The 24,834-nt window shown below is 54.6% G+C and overlaps 8 protein-coding genes across 8 annotated transcripts; 2 read left to right on the forward strand and 6 right to left on the reverse strand.

The window, feature by feature from the left end:
* Positions 1–541: 541 nt before the first annotated feature.
* On the reverse strand, positions 542–2,907 carry CCMA1212_010216 (Palmitoyltransferase AKR1; the record flags this gene model as incomplete). Its single annotated transcript, XM_073707268.1, has 5 exons — positions 542–1,179; positions 1,234–1,346; positions 1,408–1,760; positions 1,818–2,627; positions 2,701–2,907. 5 exons carry the CDS (start codon positions 2,905–2,907, stop codon positions 542–544), a joined length of 2,121 nt encoding a protein of 706 aa, XP_073554185.1.
* Positions 2,908–4,278: 1,371 nt separating this feature from the next.
* On the forward strand, positions 4,279–5,136 carry CCMA1212_010217 (Signal recognition particle receptor subunit beta; the record flags this gene model as incomplete). Its single annotated transcript, XM_073707269.1, has 1 exon — positions 4,279–5,136. One exon carries the CDS (start codon positions 4,279–4,281, stop codon positions 5,134–5,136), a length of 858 nt encoding a protein of 285 aa, XP_073554186.1.
* A 417-nt stretch (positions 5,137–5,553) lies between these two features.
* On the reverse strand, positions 5,554–7,170 carry CCMA1212_010218 (Cystathionine beta-synthase; the record flags this gene model as incomplete). The annotated part of the gene is made up of 2 exons (XM_073707270.1): positions 5,554–6,835; positions 6,905–7,170. 2 exons carry the CDS (start codon positions 7,168–7,170, stop codon positions 5,554–5,556), a joined length of 1,548 nt encoding a protein of 515 aa, XP_073554181.1.
* Positions 7,171–7,909: 739 nt separating this feature from the next.
* Positions 7,910–8,734, reverse strand: CCMA1212_010219 (uncharacterized protein; the record flags this gene model as incomplete). The annotated part of the gene is made up of 3 exons (XM_073707271.1): positions 7,910–8,504; positions 8,558–8,570; positions 8,650–8,734. The coding sequence occupies 3 exons, from the start codon at positions 8,732–8,734 to the stop codon at positions 7,910–7,912; spliced, it is 693 nt and encodes a 230-aa protein (XP_073554182.1).
* CCMA1212_010220 (putative leucine aminopeptidase 2) lies at positions 8,675–10,434 on the forward strand (the record flags this gene model as incomplete). Its single annotated transcript, XM_073707272.1, has 5 exons — positions 8,675–8,781; positions 8,844–9,556; positions 9,652–9,763; positions 9,831–10,031; positions 10,092–10,434. 5 exons carry the CDS (start codon positions 8,675–8,677, stop codon positions 10,432–10,434), a joined length of 1,476 nt encoding a protein of 491 aa, XP_073554244.1.
* Positions 10,435–10,844: 410 nt separating this feature from the next.
* On the reverse strand, positions 10,845–11,519 carry CCMA1212_010221 (uncharacterized protein; the record flags this gene model as incomplete). The annotated part of the gene is made up of 1 exon (XM_073707273.1): positions 10,845–11,519. The coding sequence occupies one exon, from the start codon at positions 11,517–11,519 to the stop codon at positions 10,845–10,847; it is 675 nt and encodes a 224-aa protein (XP_073554243.1).
* Positions 11,520–13,957: 2,438 nt separating this feature from the next.
* CCMA1212_010222 (Chitin synthase 8) lies at positions 13,958–16,076 on the reverse strand (the record flags this gene model as incomplete). The annotated part of the gene is made up of 3 exons (XM_073707274.1): positions 13,958–14,188; positions 14,253–15,818; positions 15,912–16,076. 3 exons carry the CDS (start codon positions 16,074–16,076, stop codon positions 13,958–13,960), a joined length of 1,962 nt encoding a protein of 653 aa, XP_073554246.1.
* Positions 16,077–20,292: 4,216 nt separating this feature from the next.
* On the reverse strand, positions 20,293–21,672 carry CCMA1212_010223 (UDP-N-acetyl-D-glucosamine 6-dehydrogenase; the record flags this gene model as incomplete). The annotated part of the gene is made up of 1 exon (XM_073707275.1): positions 20,293–21,672. One exon carries the CDS (start codon positions 21,670–21,672, stop codon positions 20,293–20,295), a length of 1,380 nt encoding a protein of 459 aa, XP_073554245.1.
* Positions 21,673–24,834: the final 3,162 nt, after the last annotated feature.

Here is a 24,834-nt window from a genome sequence, read left to right on the forward strand (position 1 = left end):
AGCCATGTTATCAATACCTTATACACCGCTTCGTTATCACTAGGCTGATTGATATAAACGAGAATCCTCGGCATCACACGCTGGACAAGGCTAGACGAATTCACAAGGATCAAGACGGCACAAGCTTCGTACACCAGCGCCATCGCTCCAGCATCCCCACGCTCCACGCCCATCAAGGCGTTGCCCGATAACGTGCTATGCAAACACAAGAGTCCCCTCCCGGCGCCACGCGGCACTTCCTCATATCTATCCGAGTCGTCGTCGTAATTCGTTCGAGTGATGTATCACCCGGCATCCCGGTTTGTACCCGATCCAAGATCAAAACACACCGCTCCAACACGCATTTGTACCCTTGGCTCCGTCGCACAACCCAGGAAGAACAGAAAAGAAGAGAGCAAAAAGTGGGGGAGGAGGAGGTTGAAACCAGGCCGGCCGTCCCCGGTTCCAGCCAGGGCTCCCCCACCTCATATTACAATGTGTTATTAGAGTTGTTTTCTCTCCCACAAGGAACCCGTCACGCAACTCATGTCTTTCTGCCCGCTTACACCTCCTCTTCGGTCTGCACTGCCTCGTAGCCGCCTCGTCTCATTCCGGCAATGTTCATGAGAGCAGGCGTCTCATACATGGCCGTGTAGTCGACCTTGTCGCCACCGAGCATCGCATATCCCGATTCGCGCTGGCTGAAGATGGGTGCAGGATCGCACCAAAAGTCCTTGCAGTTGGTGACGCAGCCCCGGCTGTAGGGGTTCTTCTTCTTACGCTTGTTCTTCGTCGTGGCCGCGCCGCGGCCGGTAATGGTCTCGATGAAGGGATCAACGCCCAGCAGCTGGCTCCACTGCTTGAACAGTCCGCCCTTGTGCTTGTGGCCGTGCGCGTGGCCGCTTGCTGGCGCAGCAGGCGCCGAAAGGGACGGGTGGTTGGGGTCGAGAGGAGCGCCTGTGGATGTAAAGGCCGTGGACAGCGAGGTGTTGGCCCGAATGCCCGTCATGTTCTCGTACGTCGTCATGGCACGCGCGACTTGGATGAACTGCGTAAACAGTAACATGGAGACCCATAGCAGCTGAAGAGATGCCCACATGGCGAGGAGGAGCGTGTAAGAGTCCGCATTGACATATCGGCAGATGTTAGGGCCAAAGAGAGTGCAGGACTCGGAGGCTGAGGGCGTGATTTGTTCATAGTCTGATAAGAGTCAGCCGCATTCACAGTAAAAAAGGTGTTCTGGAGAAGTCATACAATAGTATAGAAGCCAGTCATAGAGCGGAATTCCAATGGTGAGGGAGATGAGATAGAAGAAGAACTGGCGATGGTTGTTGACACCAACGCAGTTGTACACCCACGGGCAATGGCTAACGAAGCATCATTAGCACAGGCCAATCATAGTAGCCGAGGATACTCATTCCAACTCACTGGTCGTGCTTGGCCACGCATCGCTGGCATCGACGACAATGCTTGCTTCGCAGTGGCGTGCGGATCATGCAGACGACGCAAAAGTTGGACTCGTCAAACTTCCACGACTTGAGCAGCTCGTCGATGACGGCCCTCTGCTCGGCAATGCCGTTCATCTTGGGTACAAAGCCCGGGTCATACCTGATCGAGGCAATGTAGAAAAAGGTGGTCAAGCCGAAGGCTGCCGCAAAGGCAAGGTTCAGGAGGAGGTGGGACGACGAGCCCTGCCATCCTATGGTTGCCGGCAGGATGTACAAGAGCCAATTGACGCCGACAAGGAACAGGGAGCCGGCAAAGATGCCCGCCATCCAGGGCTGTTCCGCCACATTAGCGACAGCCCCCTACCCAGGGCAAGGAGAAGAAGCACTTACCGTCTTGTGAAATTGGCGCATGTCCGAGGGGGCATACTCCAGCACCTGCTTGGCCACCCAGAGCAGGCCATACGCCACGCCTACGGCCAGCGGCAGGCCAAAGTAGACGGGGAAGCTGGACAGAGTCACCAGCACCAGCCAGACCATCAGAAAGGGCCACAGGAACAGGAAGCGCGTGAGGAAGGCCTTCTTGTCCTTGAGGAAGTAGCTCGCGCCGGGCCACGGGGGGGTCGCGACATGGCCGTCCTCGTCGTAGCCGCACTCGCGCAGGGCCCGGTGCCAAGCTGCCGTGGTATTGAGCTCCGTGGCCGTCAGCGCCGGGGTCTTGCCCGTGTCCGTCTTGGCAAAGCGGTCGGCGCCGTACTCGATCATCTTGAGGACGCAGGCGGCGTTGCCCTTGACCAGGGCCCAGTGCAGCGGCGTGAAGCCCTGCTCGTCGGTGGCGTGGACGTTGGCGCCCCAGCGCAGGAAGACGTCGACGAGCTGCGGGAAGCCCTTGTAGGCGGCCCACATGAGCGCCGTGTGGCCGTAGCTGTCGAGGACGTCGACGGGGATGCCCTGGTGCAGCAGCAGGACGATGAGCAGCACGTTGCCGTTGAAGGTGGAGATGTGCAGCGTGTTGTAGCCCTGGGAGTCGGTGATGAGGGGATCCGCGCCGCGCTGCAGCAGCAGGTTGACGGTATAGTAGTGGCACCGCTGGGCCGCCCACTGCAGAGGCGTGGCCACGGACTCGCCGCCCTTTTTGTTGAGCTCGGCGCCGTGCTCGATGAGGAACGCGCACATGGCGTACTGGTTGTTGATGGCGGCCCACTGGCGGCAGAAGTTGCGTGTCAGCTGTGTCTTTTCCTGTCTGTCCTCAGGTGCCCGGGGCTGGCCAGCTCACATGTAAAGGCGTGATGCCCTCGTCGTCGCTGTACGTGGCGTCGTACTCGCCCGAGGCAAACAGCTTCTCCATGCCGGCCACGTCGCCGATGCGCGCCAGCTGCATGATGTCGTTGTCCGGCGGCGCCTCGTCCGCGGGCAGGCTGCCCATCTCCATCTCGCTGTTGAGCTTCGGCGCCGCGGCGGCTGCCTTGGACGAGGGTTGCATCCGCAAGGGCGCTGCGGCCGCGCTGGTCGAGGACGAGGCCGAGAAGTTCCGTGCGCGAGCTGGCAGGCTGTCACTACCCATGTAATGGCAGCTTCTGGTGGTGTACGAGGGAGCGTAGAGAGATGTAGAGAGGCACAAGAGGGTCTGGAAGCGTGGAACCAAAAACGAGCGTCGTCCGCGCTCTCCCGCGTCGTCGAGTCGAGCTCAAGGGCTGGAGGGCTGAAGCCGTACCTGGATCTGACGGACTAGTTACGCGAGCCGTTCAGCTGCGGCAGCAAGCGAGAGAAAAAAAAAAGAAACGAGGATAAGAATCAAGGGTGGGAAAAAGGCAGTAAAGAAGATAAAGAAAAAAAAAGAAAAAGAAAATATGCCAGGGGTTCTCGGATTTGGCGGCTCGTTAGGCGAGGGTGACGAGCCGGATCTATGAGAAGATGTGACGAGGGTGAGCCTTGGTGGAGAGAGGATGATTAGAGAGGCAAAAAGAGCAGAGGATTCATGGCGGGATATCGATAACAGACGGACGGATTACGCAGCATTAGTGAGAGAGTGTGAGAGTGAGAGAGTGGCGCAGCAGACGCTGAGTTGTTGCGCTGGTGGAGGAGGAGAAGTAATAAGCAGATGCTGGTGGTGAGAAACAGAGTGTCATCTATTCGAGGTAGACAAGGCAGGGTAACGCAGTCAGGGGAGCAGGATTGGGATTGGGATTGTCGTGTCTGTTGCGGCTGAAGAGGAAGATCGCTTTGGTCCAATTGGCAATGGCAATTGATGGCAGGAAATTAGGTGACGATGCTAGCCTGAGGGCGCTTATAGGAGCATCTTATAGGCGTCATCTCTTGAGATGATCACATCGCAGAGCAGCCTTTCAGCGATGGCACACTCTGCAATCATGGCAAATACCTGCAGTCAGTGCATCAAGTGTAGTCGACCAAGAATGGCATCAACCAGAGACATGCATCTCCAGTAACTTGTCCGGGCACAAAGGACACGGACCTTGCCAATCACCAAAGCTTGCCAAGCCACATCCGGCCAGTCCCAGCTGTGGCGCACGGAGCTCCCCATCTTCACTCGCCACACTTGGCAGGGTCCAAACTTGACAGAACAGCATCATTCTTATCTCGCCTCGTCCGACTGCCCATCTCCATCATTCGAGGAGATCGGGGCCGGCTTCTTCTTTTCGCACCGCATCAGGCCACGTCTTCGTCTCGTCTTCGCCTTCTTCTTACTCTCCTTCTTCAAAAAGTTCGCCTGGACTCGATCAATTGCATGCTTCACTAGGAAGCACCGCATTCCTCCGCTTCAACTCCAACAGAGAACAAAGCTTCCCTCTCAAGCATCTACCAAACTGAAGGCAACCCTCGACCCTCGCCCACCATGCCTTCCGCCGCCGAGCTCTTCGAGCTCATCATGACGCCCTCCCTCCCCGTCATCCTCATTGGCGTCCTCCTCATCCTCGGCGCCCCCATCGTCCTCCACCTCCTCCTCTCCTCCTCCTCGACCTACACAACCCCCCCGAGCGTCCTCCTCCTTGGCCCCGACAACGCCGGCAAGACGGCCCTCCTCACCCTCTTCGAGCGCGGCTCCCAGCCCGCCGCCACGCACACCTCCCAGGTCGCGCACGCCATCGAGCTCAACGCCTCCACCGACTCCGTCACCAGGAGCTCGTTCCGCAACCACGACGACGCAACGGGCACTCACACCAAGTTCTACCTCGTCGACACCCCCGGCCACGGCAAGCTGCGGAACGTCGCCATGGGAAGGCTCGCGCGCACGGAAAAGGTCAAGGCGGTCGTCTTCGTGGTCGACGCCGCTGCTCTAGGCGAACAAGAGACGCTTGCGCCCACCGCCGCCTATCTCTACGACGTCCTGCTGTTCCTGCAGAAGAAGGCTACGTCCAAGGGCAAGGACAAGGCCTCCATCCCGGTGCTCATCGCAGCCAACAAGATGGACCTCTTCACCGCGCTGCCCGCCACCATGGTCAAGTCGCACCTCGAGCTGGAACTGTCCCGCATTCGCGCCTCCCGCAGCAAGGGCCTGCTTGACTCTGGCGTCGGCATGGACGATGTTGGCTCCGAGGAGCAGGATGGCTGGCTGGGCGAGTACGGATCGGAAAAGTTTACTTTCCAGCAGATGGGCGAGTTCGACATTGACGTCGAGGTGCTGGCTGGCAGCGTCCTGACGGAGGAGCCTGGTGCCGACAAGTGGTGGTGGTGGATTGCTCAGAGAATATGAATGACCTGAAATGGATGCATGACATGCCCGGGCATAGGGTGGGATGGGATATGCTTTGTATGAGTACCGACGCCGCACTTGGCTATAAACGTTTAATGAGGAATGGGTAAAGGCGGAGACAAGGTTATAATGAGGACGCATAATGTTCATGTACATTTGGCAATTGTACAATACTACAGGCGTGGATAAGAGGTTGTGAAACCCATTGTTGTTTTCAACTTCTAACATGCAATTCCCGAGATGTTGAGTCTATCAGGCCCGCGCAGCAATGTTGATCTATATCCCAGTTCCATGCAACTCAGCCCATGACACACACGCCGCTGTTCCCAAGCTAAACAAGATGACGCCGATAATGAACAAAACGAACAGAAACACATCATGGATACTTTTCCAAGACGTTGAAAAGGGGACGTGGCTTTACAGCTTCTGGTTCACCATCCAGGTGAGCAGGTCAACCTTGGTCACGACAGCAATGGGCTTGGACAGGGACTTGGAATCGCCCTTGCCATCCGTGACAACGGCAGCGCTGTTCCACTCGAGGAACTTGCTGAGGGCGGAGAGCGGCGTGTCCATGGTGATCTCGACAAACTTGCGCTTGCTGCCCGCCTTGGTCCCGCTCGCCAGCTTGCGCGGGTCCGTGACGACCTCGTCCAGGCGGGCAAAGTCGAACATGACGTCCTTGACCTGGGACTGCGCCGTTGCGCGCCCGCTCGAGATGTAGCTCAGGAGGTTGCCCAGGGTGACGAGGCCGACCAGCTTGTTGGAGGAGGAGAGGACGGGCAGCTGATCGAAGCCCTTGTCGCGCATCGTCTCGATGGCCTCGGAGCAAAAGGCCGAGTCCGCAACCGACGTGACGGGCTTGAGGCGGAGAGACGCAATGGTGGCGCCGTGGTAAGGGTCCGAGGCGGTCTTGTTGCCAGCCTGGGGCGCCGAGTCGCTGACCGCGGGGAGCAGTCCGTTGGCAGCCAGCCAGTCGTCGTCGGCAAACTTGGACAGATAGCTGCGGATGCTATCGGGGAGAACAACCACGACGACGTCGCCCTTCTTGAAGCCAAAGTCGCGCACGGCCAGCAGCATCGCGGCCATGGCAGAGCCGGAGCTGCCGCCAACAAGGAGGCCCTCCTCAGCAATCAGTCTCCTGGCAAGGTAGAAAGACTGCTGATCGTCCGTCTTGTACCACTTGTCCACAAGTTCGCGATCGAGGACGTCGGGGATGAAGTCGTAGCCAATGCCCTCCACCTTGTATCCCTCGTTCATGTGCTCCTCGTTGAGCGATTCGGGCAAGGCCAGGATACTGCCCTGTGGATCCGCAGCAATAATCTTGATGTCCTTGTTATGCTTCCTGAGCCCCTTGGCAATGCCCGTGATGGTACCGCCAGTTCCCGCGCCCGCGACGACAGCCGCCACCTTGCCGCCGGTCTGCTCCCAGATCTCCTCGGCGGTGCCAAACTCGTGGGCTTCCGGGTTGGCCGGGTTGCTGTACTGGTCGAGGATGTGAGCGTTGGGAATCTCCTTCTCGAGGCGGCGGGCAACGCCAATGTGAGACTCGGGGCTGTCCCAGGCGGCCTGGGTGGGCGTTCGGATGATGGTGGCGCCGAGGGCTCGCAGCACCGACACCTTTTCGGCGGACATCTTCTCGGGCATCGTGATGATGGTCTTGTAGCCCTTGATGGCGCCAACCAGGGCGAGGCCGATACCACTGCAGGACGGAAGGGTTAGCGGAACAAGCCCATCAGCTTGTATGGATCACATCATGGTTGGGCCGTACGTGTTTCCGCTCGTCGGCTCGATGAGCGTGTCGCCAGGCTTGATCCTGCCGCTCTTCTCGGCCTCCTCGATCATGCGCAGGGCGATCCGGTCCTTGACACTGCCGCCGGCGTTGAACAGCTCCGTCTTTGCGTAGACCTCGCACTCGATGCCCAGGCTCTGCGGCACCTTGTTGAGCCGGACGAGGGGCGTGTTGCCGATGAGATCGGCGGCCGAGAGGACGGTTGGGGCATTGCGCCGGACCTGCGGGATCTGAGAATCGGCCATGGCAGAGGATGAGAGGATGTGGAGAGGCTTCTTTGAGAACGATAAAGGTAGAGAGACAGTTTGCCGCAGACGCGAGAAGGTTGTCAAGGGGCGAAAAGGCGGGAGGCTTGGCCTCTAGCTTTTTATCCAGCTGCTTTTTTTTCTTCTGCCGGCGATATGCGACGCCACACGATTTTCTCACATCAGCCCATGTGCCTTGATGGCCGAGTTTCGCAAAAACTGGTTATTCCGGGCCCGTGTAAGTTGAGAGGGACAAAAGCTTCGTCGGTGGTTATCAAAGGTGCAATTTCTATGTAAAGTGTTACGAGACTTTGAGTTGTATCAACTCGATTCTCCGGGCTTCGATCTACTCCATGATAGAACAATACACACCGTTTCATCGTCTTCACCATCGGTTTGTTCCGGCATGTGACGACATTGAACCACTTGCAATATCAATGGCGTGATGTCGATGGCTGACATAATGAGTTACCTTCAAAATGCTCTTTTTCTCATGCAAGTCTAGGGTAGCACCTCTTGGAAAATGTGCGGCGATCGTGATCAAGCTTCAACTTCCTCAGCCAATAAGTCGGCGTCCAGATGCTCGGCATCTTTTCTCCTCCATCGCTCACCGGTCAGGTGAAATGCAGATGCAGAGACATAGCGTCGCATCGGAGCTACTAATAGCGGCGGATACAGCGTAAACACCGGGCAGCGGTTGGCTAATCCATCTCTTCGGGGCACTTTTGATGCATCTTCTTCACGTCTCCTCACTCCCACGATCCCCAACCTCATGCAGCTTGCTCGATCCGCATGCCCTGTCCGGCGTCTCATTGGCCTTAGTAGTATCTGTTGCGGACAGTTCTCCTGCAGAGTAACCCAGTCCCTCTTCTGGTCTATCAGACATTCTCACAAATTCCAACCAAGGGTTCCATTGCCCAGCCGCGCCGTCCCTCTTGGGAGCTTGTTCGCCACATACCACCAATCTAGAGTGGTGATAGCGAGTACGACTACGACGACTACCTCGTCGGACACGGCTGCCTTTGATGCGGGCGCCAATCGGCTGAGCCAGTTGTTGCGCCAACCTGCTCCGCAGAGGCGTGAGAGCCGTCAAGACCTGCCCTTTCGGCTGCCAAGCCGATAAGATGTCCAGATTGCCTTTGCCAGCTTCCGATTGAGGAAAAGGGCTCGACGAGCTTAACTCGAGGTTTGCCAGGGCCTTATTGCGAATAGAGTCTTGGCTAGCAGGGGGGGCAGCGATTAGCCGCCGGTCAGGACCGGGAGCAACTGCCTCTCTCGAAGCGGCTTCGAGATGGGGAGCACTTGAACTGATGGATAAAAGACATGTCTGCGTCCTGTTAAACTATTCGCTTTCGTGATAATACTGCTTCATTGTCCTAGGGCCTACCCAGAAGGGAGTGCTAGGCAGTGCAGGTTGCATTATAGTGTTATCATTTCATATACTACACTTACACGACACCATCACTTGGAACTACCTACCTATCCATCCCGGAGTCTCTGCATCATGAAGCTCTGGAGCAGCCTGGCATGCGCCGGCATTCTGGCCACGAGTGTGATTGCCCATGATGTGCTCTCGCCGGATGCGATCGAGAGAGATATTGATGAGAAAAAGTACTTTCTCGCCACGACCCGTGACCGCTACGATGTGTCTCAATGCTGACTCTCGACCACAGCCTCCAGCATGTGCTCTGGAACCTGAACCACATCGCCAGCGACAATGGCGGCAACAGAGCCTTTGGTCTCCCCGGTTACAACGCCTCTCTCGACTTCATCCTCGAGCGCGTCCAGACACGCTTTGGCAGCGAGTTTGACACGTACGTTCAAAAGTTTACTCACCTGTTCGAGAGCACGAGGAGCATCTCCGTCACGGGGCCCGAGGGCGAAAATGTCCATGTTATTACCCTCCAGTACAACACGGCGACGCCTCTCCCCGGCGGCATCACGGCCGAGCTCATCGACACGCCGGTCGACGACGAGCGGGGATCTGCCTGCTTCGAGGACCAATGGGCGGGCATCGATGCCACGGGCAAGATTGCACTGGTGCGGCGCGGCGTGTGTGCTATTGCCGACAAGCTCAAGCTGGCCAAGGCTCATGGTGCGCTGGCCGTCATCTTGTACAACAATGTGCCGGGCGACTCCATTGGAGGAGCTACCCTGAGTGCGGACAACATTGGACTGCTGGTCCCGGTCGGAGTAATTACCGAGGAATACGGCAAGGGCTGGAAAGCTCGTTTGGCGCAGGGCGAGGTGCTGAAGGCCACGCTCGTCGTAGATTCGATCAACGAGCCCAGAGACAGCTGGAACATCATCTCGGAGACCAAGGAGGGCGACCCCAACAATGTGGTTATGCTTGGTGCTCACTTGGACTCCGTCCAAGCTGGTGCTGGTACGTATACACAGCTCTCTCTGTGCTCGGCTGGAGAGATGTTACCCGGCAATCGGCTGACCAGACGTGATGCGTCCTGCGTCCACGATGTATAGGTGTGAACGACGATGGCAGCGGATCGGCCGGTCTTCTTGAACTGGCCACCGCTTTTAGGAGATACAAGGGCTTTGCCAACAAGGTTCGATTTGCCTGGTGGGGGGCTGAAGAGTAAGTCTTGCGTCGGTGTGCCGCGGTCACGTCAAGGAGTCGATTGGCTGATCGAGATGCACAACAGGAGTGGCCTCATCGGCTCGCTGTACTATGGCAGCCAGCTGTCTGAAGCCGAGGCTGATCGCATCCGCTTCTACTTCAACTACGACATGATTGGCTCCAAGCAGCCCATCTACGCCGTCTATGCCGATACTGACGCCCACAAGACTGGAGGTTCCATCTTGTTTGACTATCTCCAGTCCAAGGGCAAGCCTGTCTACTATGGGTGAGTTTTGCTCAATGGGAGCCACAAGGATGCCAACAGCTGCTAACTGTCGATTGATAGCGGATTTGGATCTTCTTCAGATTATGTTGCCTTCTTGGAGCTTGGTATCCCTTCTTCCGGCATCTTCACCGGTGCTGGTGCTCCTGAAGATGCATGCTATCACCTGGCCTGTGACAACCTCGACAACATCAACTGGGAGGCCCTCACTCTCAACACCAAGGCTGCTGGTCGTGCGGCGGCACAGCTCGCTTTGAGCTTGGACGGCATCCCCCCGCGAGAGAAGACGAGCCTCAATCCCAGCAGCAGACGGGCTATCCAGAGGCGGCTAAGCCGTGCGGCACAGCTTACCAAGGTGATTGAGAAGTCTCACAGCTGCGGAGGTGTGGGTGACCACACAGTCTGAGGCACGGCATGATTGCAATGCAGTAAGATGAAGTATCATTAAACTAGTCATTAGTCGTTATGAGATATCGCCATGATCATCAATGAGAGGCGACGTGGACAGATTATGCCTTCCTGGCGAATTCTCTGAGCCAGTCCCTGCCATTATCAAACTTTGCTGATGTTTCAAGACAGATAGCTGTAGATTGTAAGTTGGATCATGATTCAGGCTGCCCGTTGTTTTGTAGACTGATGAAGAGGAAGATGCCTTTGCCTACCAGTGTGAGACAGGACTACTGAGACTAGGCATGCACGTCAGAACTCACCATGACACAACGTCTCTCTCGACCCCATGATATTCCCTTTCATTGGGAGTCGTAATAAATCTGACATGTCATTTCTTATCCCCAGTTGCCAGATATAGAAACCCCGTTACCCCGTGCGCCAGATCTGAGGGTTCCGGGGATTCGATATTGGAATCGCGCGATATGTAGGGTACTTTGGCCCTCCAGGGATCCTCTCCGCGACGACAGCAGGAGCAGGTTCTTGCACCGTGGCACCTTTGTTCTTTGTCGAGGAGGATGAAGGCCTTCGCTTGCCTTTTGTGGGGGCATCTGTGTAGTATATGGCCTCTTCCTCGGCATATTCGTACTCGTAGGCACTCCGAGTTTTGCGCGAGCCTTTGCCTTTTGCTTTCTTTCTTTGGCCGTTGTTGTTGCTGTCGTTGCTGTTGCTGTTGTTGTTGTGGGTTTGTCTCTTGTATTTGTATCTGTACTCTTTCTCATCATCGTAGGTTATGGGCATTCTGCGTCTTCCGACGTAGCAGAAGCCGATGATGAGGAGGAGCACGACGATGCCTACCACGGAGCCGAGGATGGCCCCGACTTGGCCTCCCGAGAGACCGCTGTGGTGGTGAGGCGATACGGGGAGAGGGACGGCTGCGGCGGTGGTGGTTTCTGTGGAGGAGGGGTCGATTGTGCCGAGGGTTATGGTTGTGGTGATTGTTGTGGACGGGCGGACGAGGGTTTGGGTGAGGATGTGGAAGGTGAGTTGGCGGGCGCGGAGGGAGGGGGGAGGCGTTGGAAGGGGGGACTGGGGGATGTGCATTTTGGAGTTTGTATTGTTTGTTTGGAATGGGTGTTTGAGTGTTTAATATTGTGGTTTGGGTGGAATGAGGGAGATGTGAGGATGAGATTGTTCTTTGTGAGTTGTAGGTTGAGAATAGGAATAGGAGGGCAGTCAGACGATAGTCAGTGGCTATAGGATGGCTCTCGGGTTTTATTCGTCCTTCGTGATAGAAAGTGCTTCTGATCTCACTCATCTAGCTGGCTGGTTTTTAAATCATAGATACTGATGACCGGTTTATCTGCTTCATTTTATGCACAACGACCACCCTCTTCATCTGAGTGTCGTGTAAGTCAACTTCCCCGCACCGTAGTCGGCATTTGTTTGGCACAGATGACAAGAGTGAAGAGACACGGGAACTTACGAGAGAAACATAGTATCTCGTCTTGCATGCAGATTGTGGTGTAGTGTTTTCTCTAGCTCTCTGTAACTGACGATGAAGGATTCTCTTGGACCGAGATGTAGCATGTCATATGATGTGGCCATGAGGCCCAGCTAGCGCGCCCACCATGATCGCTGGGGTCGCATCGACCCTTTTCCCCCCTTGCTCTCTTCGCGATTGCGATGCGATGCGCGCTATAAACCAAGAGAAACCATTTTGGGTCATGACAGATTTGCGTGTGTGGGCGGGCAGCGGGTGGTGTTGTGGTGGGTGAAACTAGAGCTGGAGTTGCCTCATGCGTATGCGATGATGGGTTCGCTGAGGGTGTCTGGGGAGGGGATTTCGTTGGCTGGGGGAGGTTGGCAGGGGGGGTGGTTGAGGTGGACATGTGGTTTGTTGCCGGATGCCTGGTTTATGGATGGTTTTTGGGGGACCTGATAGAAGACTGTGTTGGGGAGTTACTAGTTCTTGGTGCCGAGACATGTTTCGTGGTTCTGTCTTTTGATGCAGGGGATGGCTTGCCTTTGGTGTACTTGCGTTACTTGCATCTTGGACTTTGTGTGGGATAGCCTGAAGATGGTAATGGCCATTTCTGGGTTCACATACACGGCCGAGCGCTGGAAAAGAATATCATCCAGATCAAAGGCTAGGACATTGATTTGCTGTCATCAGTTCTCCGCTAGAGTCAACGAGGCTTGTAACTCTTGAGCTTCACGATATGAGAGCAACAGGGTATGAAGAACCCATTGCCTACTTACACGATCCAGACACGATCCGTATCCACATCTTTGCTAGCATGTGCCATAAAAGCGATATGTTACCCTCAACGACATGCTGAAGACTTTGGTTCTCAACGCGTCCCAGCATGAAGAACTCTTGTTTTTGGTCATCGAGTCCTGCCAGCCTCGCCTCACTATGGCAGGGCTGCCCGTTATATATCAATTTACAGGCCTGCAGCGTCCATATGCACCACTGCCGTGTGCGTCATGCCAGTTGGCAGCCAGAGGGACACACACAGGGGGAAATGCGGATGGCTGCATCTCGACATGTGATGGGCGACGATGTGTACAGCTTCCGTGAGTGTATGTATGTTTACACCAGCCTTGTGAGATTCACCGCAAAAGAGCGAAAGAGAAAATGATTTTCTGTGAACTTCATGGCAAACTTTTTTTTTTGGTCTTTTTGTGTTTGAAAGAATACTAATCGGGCAACTAGGTCGCCGATATGTCCATCAAACAACCTACAGCTACAAATACTTTTTAAGAGAAACCCTCCATGCCTCTTGTCCGCCCACCCCGTAATTAGCATGACGATAACGCGACGGTGATATCTTTTCTCAAGCAGTATTCACATACATTCCCTTCGAGGCGAGGGACATGGTGACCAAGTTTAAAACGACAAAACACCTCCACTCCCAAACCAGATATCAAAAGCTCCGAAATTAAATGGTATTGAAAGACGGAAAGGAAAATAGCCCATTTGAAGAGAGGGCGGGAATAACTTCAACGCTAGCCCGAGCATGTGTTGACCGTAGGGCTAATAGGCGCCTCGTCTGTCTCTGGATAGATGCCTTGTTGGATTCTTGTTTGGGTAGAGACGAGTGGCTGGATGACGGATAGCCTTACAGGAAAAATGCTTTGTGGGCGCAAAAACATTGTAAACCAAAACGGAGGGCATCTGTTGTACAGGCCCTGCCTCGAAGAAATGGGAAATCCTGTAGCGTCTGTTAGTAAACTGTAGCCGAAAAGAGGCAAGGGATCAAGAGAATCTGGTATACTCACCAACTTGGTTGGTATTTCCCATCATTGACGTGTTACGAAGCCAGACTCTGCTTCCATCATGAGCCCTGGACTTCAGATGGCTCCTGTTTGAACCAGTTTCTAGGTCACCTGTAACGTGACCTCTTCCCCAACTCGGTCTTCAAACCCGTCCCCTCTGCTCTTCTGCCCGTTATCCCTCCCTCCCCTTCCCCCCCNCCCCCCTCCCCGCCTCCCCACCGCTTCCCTTCCCATTGAGTATGGTGCTGGGCTGCACCAACTCAATGAGCGACAGGGGCCCTGTTAACCAGAGCCCCCTTTTCCTCATCCTCCTCACCGACAACCTCACGGGTCTTTCCCCATTTGAAATCATCCGAGTTAAAAAGAGAGTACACCAGGATGATGATGTTCATCATGGGAGAAAGGAGGAAGTGAAGAAAGAAGCCAACAAAATACTGGGCACGCTCCATCATGTTGCGGGGAAGCCAGAAGCCAACGCAGAAGGAGTAGAACTAGACAACGTTAGCTATTGAGAGAAAGAGAGAGAAATAAGGCTAATGTAGAGCTGATACTTACGTAGCGGGCAAACAAGACAGAGAGGAGACCAACAAAAACGGGATCTTTGAACACGGTGCCGCCTCTCTTGACAAAGAGCCGAATGAGCTCAGCCACAGCGGCCATGATGAATGGTGTTATGGCCCAAGTAATGACGGCGACAAGGCTCTGGACTCGCTCGACGAAGATGATGCCGGGCCTGAAGAGCATGACAAACTCGTTGGAGATACTGCCAAGAGCCCAACGCTTGCGCTGTGACAGGAAGACCTTCATGTTCTGGGGCACAATGGTGAAAGCCTTGGCGCGGAGGGCCTGAGCGGTCTGCTTCTTTGGGAACAGGCTGAAGATGATGGAGGCGTGGATGCTGTCCTCGGAGTAGTTGCCCATGATGTGCTGGGTCATGAAGTCGTTGGGCTTGGGGCAGTATCCGAAGCGGTCGCGGAGAACCTGGTCGCCAAAGGTAGACTCGTCAACGCGGATCAGCTGGCAGCAGCCGGGCAGGCAGTTGACCTTGCCGGTGATGCGAGACTGGAACATGCGGCGCAGGCCTTGGGTCTGGGAGTACTCGACGGACTGGTAGAGAGACCATGGATTGAAGGGCTTGCCATCGAAGTCGACGCAGACGTGGCCACAGACACCGACGAGCCTTGGGTTGGAGCGGATCTCGTGGAGCATTTCGATGACGCAGAACTGGTCAAAGACGGTGTCGGCGTCCATGCCAACGAGGAAGTCCACAGTTTCGAGGCCGAACTGGACGAACAGACTGCCAATGTACTCGTAGAGACCGTTGTTGAACATGGTCATGACGTTTTCCGACCGCTGCTTGAAGTGGTACAGGAACGAGCGGGCAAAGCACAGGCTGTCTCGCTTGCCCTGGTTGTAGCTCTTGCCGACGAAGACGTAGGGGAGGCCCTTGTACCAGCCCGACTGGACGTTGACGGGCATGAAGAGGCCGTCCCTGGCACGGTAGCCGTTTTCGAAGCGGCGGTGCTGGCCGGGGCCGAGAATGTCCTCGAGGAGATATTCCTGCGTGGTCTTTTCCATGTTGGGCCCGCGGACGTTGCCGTCGACGACGATGAAGATGACCTTGGGGTGAGCGCCGATTTCCTTTTGGTCCACCAGAGAGTCAAGAGAGCGGGTCAGTTCCTCGCAGGTCTCGTTGTAGCAGGGCAGCAGAAGCACCAGCTTCTCGGGCTCTTCCGGGATGGTTTCCTTTCTGCCAAAGTAGCAGGGGACACAGCGCCTGAGGATAGCCATTCCGACGATGGCGACCATCATCAAGGCCTGGAGCATGGTGTTTGAACTGAGAAGGACGATGAAGAGGTAGTACAATTGGTGGAACCTCAATGCCAGAAAAATCAGGACGCCGTTGATGCAGAGGAGGCCGAGGATGAGGCCCCATTTCTGAAGCATCAGGAGCGACTTGGACACTTTCTTGAGCTCAAAGTCGGAGTCCCATCTCAGTGAGGCTTCTTCCTGCTGGATGGAAGACGAGAAGGATGACGCAGAAACTATACCGAGCGAGTCCTGAGACTGAGGCGTCTGAGTCCCCGGGACAAAGCTGCCGTTGATGTTGCGGATAACGGACTGGAGATCACACGTGTTAGCCGAGTTCATGGCATGATATATTGCAGCTGATGAATGAATTCAGGCTTGATGACTTGTTTGCTCATTGCCTACCGAGTCTCGTGAGGTCTGCTCCGCGCTCGACCTGTTGTTTGCCGTGTGATTCAACATGGAAACAGGCGGCTTGCTGGTGTTCTCCCCTCTAGTGGGACGCTGGGTGGTGATGTCGCTCGAATCCCTCCCCGGGTTCGAGTCGACGGGCATGATGGGAGAAGACATGATGGGAAAAGACATGTCTCTTCTCCTTTTGGTTTATTTGTTACCGCAAGAACGAACGTATGTCAAAAGCTAAAGGCTTTTCTTCGCATGAGACGTCGAAACGATCGTGTTGGATTCAAGACAAAGAGAGCGAGTCCTGAGTGTAGAGGTGTGAAAAGAGCGGGAAGAAGGAAAAGAGAAGGATGGGTATGCGTTTCCTAAAGAACAAAGGAAGATGGCTGATCGAGGAGGAGGCTTGCCCGTATCGCGCTAACTCGAGAGAGCCCGGAAGAGAATGGCGAATGGCTGAAGAGGGCTGTTAGCGAAGAACAGATTCTGGAACAGCATGAGGAGGGACGGGCACCTCTTACTGGCTTGTTATCTCGGTTCAAGGAGCTTTAGGGCTGTCGAGGAACGGAGGAGGCTTCGAGATGAGCAAAACCTTAATGGGAGGCGTGGACGAATGTGGTTTAGATGTGAGGGATGAGGGATACCGGCGGACAGACGCGGGTCAAGGCCTCACTGAGCTTAGGGGAAGGAGAGCAGCGTTCATCATTAAGCTGCTTGTCTCGGGGGCGATTCTATAGAGTATGAAGAGCAGTAATTGCCATGACATGGAGAGAAAGGCTGAGGCATGAGGCAGCCAATATGAATTCGAATGAAGCCTCAACTACCGCCAAGCGTTCAATAGTCAAGGGTGGCTTTGTATATGTTTTGGCCACTCTGGCAATGTCATGTCATCACAGAGGAAAAACTAGCAAAGAAGGGAGCAAAACTTCCCCAGCCCCGGGCAATTCGCCCGAGAAAAGAGAGAGAGAGAGAAAAGAAAAACTTAGAAAGAAACTAACTCTGCATCAGATATGGTATCACCCTCGCCTCCCGGAGCTGAGAATCCCTCGAAAGCGCAGACGAGATCGCTGAGTGGTCCGATCGAGGGGATGCATCTGCTCACGCAGCAGCCTCGAATACGAAGGCATCGTCGGCTTGCATGAATCAGAAAGCAAGAAGAATCCATGGGCTTGGGGCTAATGCAATTGGGTCCTAGGCGCCAAGGCCAGTGAGAGTAACTCTACTCCTGGACTTGACTTGAAGGAACGCCCAGGTAAGGGGCAGCAGAGGTAGTACATGAGGGGCGCGCAGATGAGGGCTGTAAATGGGTGTTACTGCGTATTGGGGCATTGCAGTATGCCGTCTGGAGATGCCGCTGTGTGGCTCTCTTACGTGTCAAGCTGGTGGTGATACTTCTTGTGTAGATCTATGTCTTGTTGGCTAGACGGCAGCCGACACGAGCTCAAATGTTACAGTCACACCTCATATGCATGTACCTGAGGTATCTGTGAGACCATTTCCTCCTTTGACTCGACTTGAAGCTGTTTGTCACTAAACGCCACAATGTTTATGCTCAGCGCCGGAGATACATCTGACCGAGATGAAAAGGGGGAGTTGGAGAGAGAAGGAAGGGGAAACATCAGCCACGCCGCCTCTACAGAGGAAGAGGGAGAGAATCAAGGAAAAAGTGACGAAAGTGACAGGCAAAGAGCTCAAGTCTCAGCTTGGGGACGTGTCAGTGAGTGGTACCACGTGGGATCTGGCAAGGAATCTGATTCCTTCGTGTAGTATCGCGGACATGCAGAATTGGATATGTTGCTTGGCATGCAGCAAGTGCCTTCTCGTGGCGTTCCATGGGACCCGTGAGACTTGTCCTCGGGGCATGTTCCTTCCCGTGTGCGAGTGAATGGATGATCTCGAGTGTGTGCGAAGCGAGCCTGTGACTTTTCACGTACTCTGTGGGCAGAGCTGCCAGGAAGAAATAAAGGGTGCGCCACTCCTCAAGCCACTCGACGCTTGCCCAAAGCCGTAATTCGGCACCTTGAAGAGCGAATAGCAAGAGAGAAAAGAAGAGGAGTAGACAAAATAAGAAATAAGAACCTTCCCATGTCGAGTAAAGCCCCCTCGATCGGAGATATTCACTCTCCAATCGCCTTTGCTCGGCTCCCTCCTCCTCCCCACCATCTCACTCACTTGGCACACGGCACCTCGACTACAGCCCGACGAGCCTTACCTGTACTAAAAACATGCTTAAATGCGTAGGCTTGAGGCCATTTGCCGCTCTTCCCTCAGCAAGTTCTTCGCTCTTGGCGGCAACGAACCGGAATTGTAAGCTTCACACCCCCCCCCACCCCCCTCTTTCAGTAACGTACACCAAGTAAAGTCCGTTAGTCCAGTGACACAAAGGAAACCCCGGCGTTACCCAGATTTGCTCAACAACTCACCTGAACAGGCTGAGATTCCGACATGTCCAATAAATTATTCTTTTGTACCTTTAGAATTTCTTGATCCCTGCCTTGTTCCCTGGCTCGGCATTTTCGTCGCCGCTTGTCAACAACCTCAGAGGAGACCATCCGACCACGGAACCATTCTCACTGCGGAATCGGTCTGGACAAAGACCAAGCTGAACACTCCTCCCGACGGACCTGCAGTAGTTTCTTCGTGCTAGCCCGAGATCTCTGCACATCTCCGTAGCGCAGCTAGCCGGGGCGCGTTCCCCCCTTTCTTTCGCTATATATGTCTTCGCTATGTGTGCAGTAGTCAGGTGGTGCGAATACGAAGGACGCAATAGCAATGTCTTGTACGTTTTCTTTGTACGTTTTCTTTGTACGTTTTCTTTCATCTTCATCAATCGTCATTCTTTGATTCGCAACTTCAGATGGCAAATCTGCATCTTGCCGAGATACACGCAGAATACGCAGCTTTCCGTCGGACCGTCCCCCTCCTTTTCCCCCCCTCTTCCTCACCAAGCCACAAATCTTGTTCGGTACATCGTCTCCGCCCCCGAGATCACGACATTTGCTACCTACGTTAGGCCAAACAGGCCAATGAAAAATAAGGAAAAGGAAACAAAGGAAGACGCGGGTAGGGAGAAGAAGGGGGGGGGGGGGATTACCAATACTGGGCTAGATCTGCAGGCTTGGGAAACACAAAAGCTCCTCCGAGAAACATCCTTCCGTACCCGTTTGTACTTTATCCGATGTTTTCATGTCCGAAACTCAGCCGGCCACTGAGAAGAGGCATTTGCTGTACCACGCAGAATGTTTGGTGCTAGTACCTTCCTGCGTGGCCGAGGGAGGGTCAATCCTTGGACAGGGAAAACCCGGAGATCCGCGTCAGGCTGCTGTGACGCTTTTGTGCCTGCTGGTGGTGAGGGTAGCACCTGGATCAGCTTTTTTTTTTCTTTTTTTTTCCTTTCTGGCTGTGTCCAAGTATTTGGGAGTTCTTGCCTGAATTTTCCTAGTCATGTGCGTGATTCAGAAATACGAGAGTGTGTGCTATGCGTAAAGACATTCGAGTGGTAGCACAAGGGAATTGCCCGAGGGCATTACAAAGGGATTCGGACATAGAACAGATATAGAACAGCAGTTACAATGCCCAGCTGGGTACCTATCCAGCATCCCAAGCATGCATACAGAGTCAACCTGAATTCTTTCAGCTACTCTATCTACTAGGTATTGATGAATTCTGATACTGAGGCGAGAAGGAGGTAGCAATAGTAGCAAAGCACAGAATGTCCTATCTAATTATAGGAGCAATGACAGTTACTAAGATCTGAGTCCGCTGTGATGTTGGATTAATAAATTACGGTGCTGGATAGCTTCTCCCTTAGAGCTACATGCCTTAACCATCTGATTCAAGTGTAATCGGATTCTTGTATTTCTTCGGTATTCAGAATCTCATGATACTCTAGCACAAGATGGTGGAGGACTGTAATAGAAGTGCAAAAGAGGCTTTCATATTAAGCAATTTGCGTAATAGAATATTGAGAAATCAAAATCAACAACAACCTCCCCAGAATTATCAAAGCTCCTCGAACTTTTCCTCTCCAAACTCCGAGCTATAGATGCACCCAATAGATGGAACACCCCGTATGGCTATCCATCTCCTATCAGTATCCGTAAACCATCTACCAGAACAGACCCAGAGACCCAACAGACCCCATTGATCGATGAGAGGATCAATGACCACAGACCCAGACGATCTACCAGAGCAGAACCAGAAACCCAACAGACCCCATTGCTCCACGAGGGGAACAATGACCAGAAACCAGGACTCTCAACCAGGGAGATACCAGCATTCCCGCACCCCATTGACCCGATGGCCAATGACCGTTACCGTTGTACCGAGACGACAGACTGATCCCGCTGCAGCCGCAGCAAGATGACCCTTTCATAGCGGCGCCCCTTTAAGCACACCACATCTGAACCCGCACGGAATCCTTGAGCTTGGCAAGGAGGTCAAAGTCCAGACCCTCCGGCTTGAACGACACGATGATCATGTCGAAGTTCTGTTCCAGGTACTCCACAGTCCAGTTCGCCTCGTCCAGCCGCGTGATCTGTGGCACCGCCTCCTTCGTGACGAGAGGGTCCGCGAAGGAGACAGCGACCTTTTCCGAGAGAACCAAGCTCTTGGCCAGTTCGAGACCAGGCGAGTTTACCAGATGGGACTGGCCACGCTTGAACCCCATGCCGACGACGAGAACCCGAGGCAGGCCGGCGGAGGAGGAACGGTCGGCGTACAGAAGGTCAATGGCCTTCTGACCGATCTCCGCGGGACGGGCGTACATCGACTCCGATGCTGCCTTGAGCAGGGGGAACTCGCTCGTGGACAGCAGGTAGTAGGGGTTGACGGGGATGCAGTGGCCGCCGACTCCGAGACCAGGCGCGTAAGACATGTAGCCGAACGGTTTCGTTGCGGCAGCACGGCACACCTCGTACGGGTCGATACCAAAGGGGACGCAGGCGTTGGCCATCTCGTTGGCGAAGGCGATGCACATCATCCGCTGGCAGTTCTCGTACAGCTTGGTCATCTCAGCCACCTCGGGCTGAGAAACGGTGACCACATTGTGGAAGGCTACCGAGTACAGCTCCTCGATGGAATCCAGGGAACCAGCGACGACGTCGTCCAGACCGGAGATGACCTTGGGGATCTCGTAGGCGGCGGGCTCGGTGCGGCCGGGGTCGACGCGCTCGGGAGACATGCCGGCGAACCATCCGTTGGCCAGGGCGAGGGGGCCGAGAAGCTTGCGGGTCATGCCGACGGCCACGGAGCTCTCGAAGACGACAGTGGAACCACGCGCGGCGTGCTTGCTGACGGTAACAAGGGCACTCCGCAGGTACGAAGTGTCCACGGTCTTGTCCGGCAGGAGCAGCGTGGGAACCGAGATCAGGAAGTGCGACGCCTTCGAGAGCCGTGCCGGGTCCGAGACGATGGTGACTCTGGCGTTGTTGGCGTACTTGGCAGAGAGGACCTTGACACGGGCTTCGGAGACGTCGAAGCCGAGGACGGGGAAGCAGCGGGAGAAGACGTCGACGAGGTGCTCGCCCACGTAGCCGACACCGATGACGGCCACAAGGGGAGCAGAACCAGACCCAGCGGAAGGAGGCGCCTCGAGGGGGTTGGCGGGAGCCTCGTCCGGAGGGGTCACGTCGTAGTACGACCAACAGACTGAGTCCGCCTTATCCAACGGCAGGGGGATCTGGGAGGCGATGATGGCGGAAATGGAGGACGACCGGGGACTGGCCCCTGCCTCTGGGGACAGGAGCGGCAGCTGTGATGGATCCATCACAGGAACCAGACCACAGACTAGGAGGGCAGAACCGAAGAGGGGCAGAGAGAGAAACGAGAAGCGCAGAGAAGGAGGCAGGCAGGCAGGCACAGACAGAAGACGTCGGTTGTGATTGCTGAAGGCGCTTGTCTCTGTGGACTCTTTGAAAAAATGGTAAGAGAAAGAGAGTAAGAAGTCGAATGAAGCTGGGACAGAGGACACCTTAAATACTTTTGCGAGCAGCAGAGAACGCGAACGCCGGCGCGAGTTCTCTACCCATTGCCCCAGAATCTAGAGATGTTTTGGCAAAGAACAGCCAACGCGAGGAGGCATATGTCGCTTTGGAGCACTGGGTTTGTTGAGTTTCAAGCCTCGTTTGAGTCCCCGAGTACTTCGCTTTGAATAGAGGGAGACACTTGCAACTAAGTAACTCTACCACTAACTAGAGTGTCAGCCTTATGTTTCCCCATCAGGGGCAGAGGGGAAGCGGACTTGCTTCAGTTGAGGTGTTGGATTTGGCCGAGGGACGAGTAGAGCTTGCATCGGCAGGAAGGTGGTCGATTGCGGTCGCGTCATGGACCGGCGACGTCTATCTGGCGTGATATTCGGGGGTACTTGAGTCTCTCGACGGAATTGGAAACTCTTGAACAAATGCCGCGTACGCGATCTCAGCGCCAGGGCGATCAAAGCGTTCCTGGGCTTATTCTGGCCGAATCCTCCTCAAAGTCTTTAGACGCACTCCTCGAGGCGTTTGCCCCTGGCATCAGCTCCGTTTTGAGCTTTGGCCGCTTTGGGGGGGAACAAAGCTCGCGGCAGCCACGGTAGCACTACGAATCTCCAATACGATGTGGGAGAATCGTACAGTCTTGTCACTACAGCCTTTGGACGCTGTGCCATCTCCGCGTCATAGGTGATTCGGTTGGTACATTCCCTGGTTCTTCAACACGTTCATGTCGTAAAAACAAGGCTTGTGGGACCTTATTCGACAACAGAAACTTGCTGCATTGCCTTTCTGGCGTGTACAAAGTCAAGCCAAGTCGAGGCTTGAACTGACAGGTCCGTCATCTGACAAACTGGCTCTCGCCTCGCAGCTACTTTACACAGCTGGAAGTTGACAGTATTCGCCTATCTAGGGCCGAAGAGCATAACTTGGCTGGACGAGGAGGGACTTAGCGGTGAGTGGAACCGTCTGATTAGACTGTCTCTTGTGTCGAATTCTCGCCTACAGTCGTAGTTTCTCAAGGCTGAACCGACCAAATGACGTGGTAGCCGACCCTCTCCAGCGCCTTGGAAGCGTATTTCCTCAGCGAGAACTGAGGCTCTGATTGGCCAGAGTCGAACCTCCGATTGGCGATCTCTACTATTCTCTAGAGTGGGCGTTCGGAAAATAAGGCTAAGGGGGGCTAGGAGGGCTGAGGGATGAAGTAGAACGAAAAGAAGTCTAACAAACGCCACACATTTGAGCACCGTCATGATCGTGATATCCAACGGGTGAGGCTTCCACATCATCAGCTCTACTTTGTAAGGTAAGCAGCGCTGGCCGAAGCCGGTTCCCCTGCAAGTTGCGCCTCGTGAGCTGCCACAGCTTCGGTTCGTTGAGATGTTGGGAGACGGATCACCCGAAAGCCATTCACTACCTTTTTGAGATTTCTACTTTAGTTCTTTCGTTTATTTCTCCGCTTCTGCCAAGTATTTGGGATCGCAATGTGGTGTTAGGGAGGCCCTGCCACAGCGTCAATAGCCGCAGTGTTGACGTGTCACTTCAGATTGAGCCAGCCTCGAGGAGGGTAGCACCAACTCCGCCATACGAACTCGGTGCCTGGTTGTGTAATCACCAACGTTCCGAGAGACAAGTTACTCGCAAGCCCTCCTTTGGGAGTCTTCATTCATACCCCCCCGCCTTCCCACAAGGTACCTTGGCCATATGACGCCTTCTCAACTGAACATGTCGTCTGATGATGCTTTGTTCTGTGTCTCGTCCGTTGTTTTTGAGTTTTGGCTTGGACTAACAGACATGATAACGGAAGAGGCCGAGATGGAGGCAGGCCTCATTGGATACGCTCGCGTGCGGCTTGAGATGGCGCGCTTCAACTAGACGGTTGTCAAAGATGGTGGAGGGTCTAGTGGCCTGTGTGGCTCTCCACACGCCGTTTGCTTCTTACCGAAGGAGGTATGGAAAGAGAGAGACGAGGCGTTGTAGATGCCAGTCACCAGTTAATAGCGGACAGCGCTGTGCCGTGTAATGCCGTTCTCTGTACTGACAACTTCCCGGATCCGTGACATCTCTCCACCGCGCGTGTTCTGGGAATCGACGGACACCGTGATATTACCCAATTCCTTTACTTATACTTGGCGAGGGCGCAATCAGTGTATATGATACCATGGCTCGCCTCATTGCACAATATGAAGCAGTGATCACCGGATCAGGCGCTGTTACACACCCCCATACGCCATGCCAATGAACCTCCCGCTTTTCCTTCATCGCGTTCCGATACACTACAGAACCCGCGCCATCTCATCCTTTACACGATATTCGCCGTAATACGGATAATTAGCCAAAGACTTGGCGGGGAACCTGATTCGACCAGAGAGCGTAGAGCAGCAAGAGAAGAGGGTGTGATGCTCGTAGCCTCTCTGTTTCCTGCCGTGCGCCTCTCTGCTGGTTCCAGAGGCAACCGTCTTGCACAAAGCCGAGAGGGCGAGCGCCTCCACTCCCTGGTACGACGATTGGCAGAGTCTGTGAGTCACGGTTATATCGGTTGCGGCCAGCATGGCGTTGGTTATTTTGGGGAATCGTACGGCCCTCCTTTCATGATGGTCATGAGATGCCGCCGATATTGCTTTCCTCAGTGAGTAATCTGACTTGATGCATTGCTGTTATAGGTATAGAAAGAGGAGCCCATGCATGCCAGCCTCCATGAATCCGATAATTGCCGAGCAGCTCCATGCTTACAGTAGGTCGTTGAGCATGTGAGTGTGTGTGTGTGTGTGTGTGTCTACTAGGCTTATCCAGATCGTACAGCGAGAACATTTTCCTGTCTCGCTTAATCGGCAACTATCTCAGAACAAATAGAGCTCTTCCTGCCTCTCAAGTAGGAAACTCAGCTTGACTCCTTTGTGCTGGCAGCGACGCGAAACTCTGCAGTTTCCTTTTTTATATGCTCGAGCATACTGACAACA

This window comes from Trichoderma ghanense (assembly GCF_004382785.1).
Source record: "Trichoderma ghanense strain CCMA-1212 chromosome Unknown scaffold_23, whole genome shotgun sequence".
Lineage (NCBI taxonomy): Eukaryota > Fungi > Ascomycota > Sordariomycetes > Hypocreales > Hypocreaceae > Trichoderma > Trichoderma ghanense.